This window comes from Belonocnema kinseyi, chromosome 3 (genome assembly GCF_010883055.1).
Source record: "Belonocnema kinseyi isolate 2016_QV_RU_SX_M_011 chromosome 3, B_treatae_v1, whole genome shotgun sequence".
NCBI lineage: Eukaryota > Metazoa > Arthropoda > Insecta > Hymenoptera > Cynipidae > Belonocnema > Belonocnema kinseyi.
In genome coordinates this window covers 61,626,810-61,634,171 of record NC_046659.1, presented here as the reverse complement: position 1 = coordinate 61,634,171, position 7,362 = coordinate 61,626,810, and the positions used below count along the sequence as shown (strand labels likewise).

Sequence of the window (7,362 nt, the reverse complement as noted above, 5' to 3'; positions counted from 1 at the left end):
GAGAAAGTAAAGAAGTGAATAAAAGTAGGGGAATTAAGGAGAGGAAAAGTATATTAGGGAGAAGTAAAGAAAGAGAGGGGAGAAGTGTGGAAGTGGAATTAGGGGAAGTAGAAGATAGAGAAGCGAGGGAAGTGATGGAATTGGAAGTATGGGATGTGAGGGGTTGAGAAGTAAGATAATCCATTATAAGCATGGGATTTAAGGAGAGGGGAACAAAATGAAGAAAAATTAAGGAAAGTGAAGAAGTGGAAAGTAAGGAAAGTGAAGGAGTAGAAAGTAAGAGAAGTGAGGGAAGTGAACAATGTGAGAGGATGGGATGTAGAGGGAGAAATTAGAGAAGTGAATAAAAGTAGGGGAATTAAGGAGAGGAAAAGTAGATGAGGTAGAAGTAAAGAAAAGGATGGGAGAAGTGTTGAAGTGGAATTATGGGAAGTATAAGATAAAAAACAAAAATAAAGTTAAAAAGACAAAATAAAGTAGAAGTAAGGAAAGTGAAAAGGTACAAAGTGAGAGACGTGAAGAATGTTATGGGTTATGATGTAGAGGAGGAAGAAGTAAAAGAAGTGAAAGGAGTGAGAAAGTGCGGAGAAAGAGTTTTGGTGAAGTCATGAAAATTAAAAAGTGTCACACAGTCGTCAAGTGTACATCAGGTCTAGCGTACATCACGTACGCGCGCCTAGGGCGCGCGACGGCGAATCTCGCGCTTCGCGCTCGATAATAGGTTACCTCGCGCCTTGCGCTTCGCGCTCGGATATTTATTCTTTGCATTTGGAATGCTTGAAAAAAAACTTTATCAAAAAGATCTCTTTTAGATGGTAGTATTTATATACGTCTTCATATTCTGAATTGTCTACTTAATTAAGTTCAATCAAAGATTAAGTTTCTCAAAGCTCTGTAGGCTTTGAGGTACACATTCTCATCGTGCCACTCGCGCTGCGTGCTCGATTTCCGACAGACATTTGTAAACAGGTTTTGTTTGATTTTTTTTCTCGTAACTTCCGTCGTTTTTCCACACATTTTTTTTTTATTTTATTTTTTCAACGTTATTTTTCACGAATAAGCCAAAAAGTACGCGTCCTATCAAGAAGTGATTCTTAACAAAATTGTAGATCTTTTTTGGGATAACCATTTTTGTTGATTCATCTTTTTTTGTATCCTATACAGTTTGTCCACAAAATGGAATTTTTTATTTTCCATTATTTTTTGTGCAATCAAAATTTGAATTTTCGATTTTTAAAGAAAATCCAAAAATTGGTTATGATAATCTTGTAGGGATTTCAAAAAGAAATGTTTTTCTTCTCTTGACTTTTTTTATATCGTGCGTTTTTTGGCTTCAAATTTTGATTTTCGGTTGATTAAAAAAATTTTGAAAACGCTATAACTCTGAGAATTTTCTTTTTATCGAAAAAAGTCATGAGGATAAATTGTTTGCTCTTTTCAATACTATAAATATCCGTACATAGAATTTTCAAACTCAGAAAAAAATGGTCTCAAAAATTTTCAAAATGCGCTCACTTTTTGAATTTTTATCAAAAATGGCTGGTTAACGAACTCGTCCTTTCTTTTAGGGCCTAGAAAAAGTGTGTCAAAGATGGATTTGATGCATTCATTTTTTCGAGAGTTATCGTGTTTACGGACGACCGGACAGACATACGCCATCGTGAAAACCTGATTTTCGGATTCAGGGGGTCTCGAAACGTGGAGATCCGTTGAAAAAGTGTGATGTCATATTTCCGAAAATTCTAATACTTTCTGAATCATAAATGATGAAAATGTAAAAATGCAATTTTGACTTGGTACCCTATCTCAAATTGAATTTTTTGTTGATAAAGTATATAGTAAATATAATTGCCAATATGAAAATGCAAGAACGCTTTGGTGATCGCAACAGTTAATGCTAAAAAAATAATAATTTTCGTTTACGTTGTGAACGAGAATTAACCAACAAATACTAAACAAGACATGGATAAAATAACGGCATCTCGAGGGAGTCATCACATGATCTGGGCGGCTATGCGGCGCGCAACGAAAATAAAATACCGTTGAAATCATAACACCGTTTTTGCATTTTCATCTTGCATAAACTTTTTTCCATCGTTTGTTATTTTTCTGCGAAGTTAATTTATTTTCAGTTATGCCTGTATTCAAAAAAATTGCAGCTCGTTTTTTGGACGTAATCAATCAAATTTTCTAAAAACTATGGGGTGGGATATTATTGAATTGATATTTACTTGACAACTATGCGACACTTATTAATTTTCATGTACGAAAAATGGCGTGTCCACTTCAGGAATTTTGACTCGTATAAGAACTGAGTGATGTGATGGCAATTATAGCAGAAGTAAGGGTTTACCTTATAACGTTCAAATATGAGTATGCAAGATGCTTAGAGAATATAAAAGGTAGTTTGAATGGAAAAATATGAAGAGAAACTAAGAAAATGCAGTAAAATGTTAAAAATGCATTATATTTCATACATTCCCACATAAAATATATAGGGGTATGGCCAGACCATATCTGCCAAACCACTTTTAGAACTGATGAACTTTAGAACTGATCTTATATCCTGTATTTTTGTTTAAATGATAGCCAATGAAATTTTAAGAAAAGTCAGAGTTTCAAGTCACTAGCTCAATCAGAAGAATACTAAAAAACCAATTTAAATTGCAAAAGATCTGGCTGGACCCATGTGCCAAACGGAGGGTTAAATGCTTTCTTCCGCGACATATTACGCAAATTCACTTTTTGATATTTTCTTTAATTATTTTAATTCGAATACTTGGTTTGTCATTAAGACAAATTGTAAAAGCATAATCAGTATAATATTTTTTTTTTGTTGCAACAATTTAATTACATTAAAACTCTTAGATAGGACTCCTTGATATAGTTCTCCCAAGAATTGACACCGCGCCGCAAGTAGGAATAAAAGGAGCTGCGGGGGGGGGGTGCGTGGTGGTCAATCAGGCGTGGCCAAACAAAAGCTTTTACATCCGGAGCGGAATTCTCGGGTTTGTTGCCAACCACCGCCAGCCCTAAAACCGGCACAGTCTGTAAATGAAAATTGAAAAAAACGACCATTTTTAGGCGCGGTTCGATTATTTAGCTTTGTTTTTTATTATTGCAAAACAAGTCTGTCTTCATTAGTACTGTCTTTTTTTTCGTTTGGAAACTATGCAATCTAAAATAGTACAGTGAAACCCTTCTATAGCCCCTCCGAGAATTGACGCCGAGCCGCAGATAGGTGTAACAGGAGCTGCGCGGGATGTATGGGGCCTGAGGTTGTCACTCAGGCGAGCACAGAGGCGTGGCAAACAAAAGCGCAGCTGGCTATAATGAGGTGGTCCCCACCCACCGTCAGCCCCAAGATCGGCGCCATAGAAGAGTTTCACTGTGTATTCTACTACAAGTACAGAAAGTATGTAGTTCCACAAGAATATTAAGTTTACTGTACAAGCCAGATGCAAATCAAAGGGGAGTTGTAGGTGAGTCAGAGGCAAGCCGAAGATGAGCCAGAAACGACTCGAAGAGTAGCCGATGGCAAGTACTGTGAACTTCACAAGAGTCGGAATGGGTGGAGTCCACGTCAACTGATCACGGGAATTTTCGTTCATAAATACGATTTGGCTGTAATCAAGGATATATGATTGCATGGTGGTGACAAAAAATCCCACAAAACATTTTTCGAAAAGTCAAAAAAATGTCAGATATATGGGACTTTGAGTTTTTGTTCACTTTTTTTAATAGCATATCTTGAGTTCTAATTGATCAATTTAACTTTTCGGCATCTCAATTTACTTATTTTAACCCTTAGATGCATAGCGGTCCGTATACGGACCACCTATTCTACCACCTATTTTTATTTATCAAACTTATCATTATTGGTGCTTATATACGTTTATAGACTTTTCTGTCATAGCTAAGAGCTTTTTCTATAATACTACTTGATAAAAATTAATATTTTATTTTTTGTTAATTAGTTATAAATAAACAAATACCAAAAAACGCGTTTTTTTCGGAGCAATTCATTTCCCACCTTATTTGTGGATCGATTTTGATGGAACTTGGAATCTAAGGATTTTGAAGCTCGCTGATTACGAATCTGCTGTCAGTTTGGCAAATTTAAAATGGCGGACGAAAAGCGTAAAAAAATAGTATTTTACACTGAAATTTTTTTCTCTTGGGTACTTGGGGACGCCGAGTACAAATCTGTAAACAGAGTTTAAATTTCTTCAAATTTCAGATGGCGAATTCAAAATGGCGGAACGAAAAAATCTGGAAAACACGCATTTCGCTATAAAATTAGTAACTAGGGGATTTTTGGGATCGCTAAGCATGAATCTGAAATCAAAATTTCAATTTTCCATGATTCAAGATGGCGATTTCAATATGTTTTAAAAAATTTGTTGATTTGCCATCTTGGATTATGAAAAATTAAAATTTTGATTCCAAATTCATGTTCAGCGATCCCAAAAAACCCCAAATTATTAATTTTAAAGCAAAGCATATGCTTAAAAAATTTTTTTATCCGCTATCTTGGAATTGAAATATTAAAAATCTAGTTTCAGATTCGTGCTCAGCGACCCCAAAAACCCCGAGTAAGAAGTTTCATCGAAAAATAACCAATAGAAAAAGATTTACATTTCAAATTTAAAAAATGATGCAAAAAATTATTTTCTCAAAAAATTGTTCAAAAAATTAAAAACGTGTTTTCCAAAAAATTCCATTTTTTACGTCAGTGGAAGGTATAAGTTCTATTTTTATTCTACAAGTCCTCAAATCATTGAAGTGGGTTTTCTGCTGGCTTTCGAGAAAATTGTTCAAATGTCAGATCTTCTATGGCGCGGCGCGGCTTAGTAAGGCAAATAAATGTGTCTATTGAAAAACTGCGGAAATTGTCGATAATTTATCAAATTGGTCAAATTATTATCTGCTTACAACCAGTCTGTCAAGTGGATAATTCCTAGGTGCGCCTTAGTATTGAATCTAGGGGCGGCAAATTTTAGTTTAACCTTGAGAGAACTAACATCTAAATCAGTCTGAATGGGGGTACCACCTTAGTCACGCACTGCTATAATATTTTTAGATAAAAAATATAACTTTCACTCACCTCGCTCTTCTCGTACTCCAAACTGACGTTGCATGTCAAGATGTAAGCATTTTCAACTCTCTTGGGCATGTCCGGATGTCTGGATCCATGGTCCATAACAATTCCTTTTACGAGAGTCGTGTCGGAAGCAGTTCTGTGCTGCATCTCCATGATCTCAACCATATGGAGGTCTATCTGATCATTTTCTTGCCGAATGTTCAGTATAGCATCAACGCAGATCTCTGTTAGTTTATCAGCCACGCTGGGATGGATTTTAGTCCTCAAAGAAGTCCTTGCCACATCAACCAAAATCTCTCGGGAAGGTTCAGCAGCGATTTTCATCGAGTCGAGGATTTCGATGGATTTAGCTCTTGCGAGTTCGAAACCATCAGTGAGCATTCTTGGATGAAGACCTTCGGAAATGTACAGCTCTGCTTGTTTGAGGAGTTCTGCAATAAGTAGGACTGTGCTAGTGGTACCGTCTCCGGTCATATCATCTTGAGCTGTTGATGCTCGGGCTATGAGGGAAGCTGTTGGATGTTGGATTTGCATTTCTTGGAGCAGAACGTTACCGTCCTTGGTGATTTTAATGTCTCCAGCCCCTGACACAAGCCTGTGAATATTCAATTTACAATTTTCTTTCAAGATATACGCTCGTTTTGCGAGTTTAAGGAGGAATATGCAATGAGTATAATCCAGGTAAAAAAAATTTAATCTTGTATAGAAAATATAAGCTTTTAGATAAACATTGTGTCTTCTGTACCTAACCTAATATAACAAAATCTATGAAAGTGTACAAGGGACTTTCTAAAAGTCACACAAATTGATTAATTGAAAATTTATTACCAATTATTCTGCAATAATTCATTTTAAAATGTTTTAAGTCAACATGTTAAAAAAATTGACATACCATTTGGCAACGTTGCATGAGAAAGTGCAACTTCATTATTCAAATTCATTAATCATATTTTATTTTATTCACAGAATTAATTCTAATAGTAAAAAAAAAGGATTTCTTGTTCATGGTCATTCAAATTAGTACAGTGAGAACCTTCAGTCGCCCTCTCTTCTATAGCCATATAGCCATTCCGACAATTGACGCTGCGTTTCAGAAAGGTGTAACAGGAGCTGCACGGGGACTCTGGTTGTGACCCACGGGAGCACTCAGGCGCGAACTAACAAAGGCGGAGGAGCGGGTTCTAACAGGTTTGCTCCCACTCACCGTCAGCCCCAAAATCGGCACAATAGGAGTGTTTTACTATACTTGTAGTTTAATACTAAAATCATGATCGCAGCAATGTCCGCATTGCTTGTGAACAATTATTTATTTTTGTTGTGCTTCATACGAGTGTATGTATTAGTGATACCTGTGCACCTTTTAATGGCAGCGCATTTCCCCTGTCACTAACAGGTCCAAAGAGATGTTTGGAACCGTTTAGTGACAGAAAAACGTGATAGGGCTAAACATGGTTGATGTTTATTTCTGATGAAGCAAGTGGGCAGAAAATGTACAATAAATATTTTATAATAGTATTCGAGTGGGAAGATTGTATACTTTTATGAAAATTCAATTACACGGAAACAAATTGGAAACAAAATGGAAGAGCCACCACAAGCCTAGTGCAGCGGCATGCTCGTTTGGGTGAACGGCACACACGTTTTGGGAGAACAACTCACCCGAACTGGCGGAGACTCCTTGTTCCGAGTTGAAGGAGCGCTCTTGCATTAAAAAGGAAAAAGTAGACTTTCCGCACGAAATTGCACAATAGATCTTTGTAAAGCTACTTTTTAAATTTTGATTTGATTTACTCCAGCAACATCGGCCTACGCGGGCCGATGCCTTTTCAGTGCCGTAATGCTTTTCGATACTGCATAAAATCATCTTTTACTTTGGCATAGGTTCTCGCTATATGTAGGTACAGAACCACCTCGTATACCTGCGTCGAACTTTCGTAAATCCGTACAGAGGCCCGCGCTGTACGGAGTTAAGAGGTCCTAGTGTATTTGGGATAGTACTATGTGATGAGCACAAAATGTTGTCAACCGATTACAAGCTCAAATTCTAGCAGACGATTTGTTACTAGAATATCATTAAAAATGCTCTTTCTTACAAATTGGCGTATTACTTTAGGACCAGAGTCCATGCAATATCAAATAGAGGCTGTTATTACTTGATATACAGTCTGTCAAGTTAAAGCGTGGGTGGCTTTACCCGCAGTCGGTAAGGTGTATCGACATGATTTTGGTGTCAAAATATTAAGAAGAGCTCCCTCTTT

General features: G+C 36.6%; 1 protein-coding gene across 1 annotated transcript in view; it reads right to left on the bottom strand.

Moving 5' to 3' along the window:
* LOC117169395 (T-complex protein 1 subunit zeta) overlaps positions 1–7,362 on the bottom strand; it is a 14,819-nt gene that overhangs the window by 3,990 nt on the left and 3,467 nt on the right. The window contains exon 2 of the mRNA XM_033355761.1: positions 5,108–5,699. Coding sequence (XP_033211652.1) covers positions 5,108–5,699 — 592 coding nt within the window. The remainder of the gene's footprint in view (positions 1–5,107; positions 5,700–7,362) is intronic.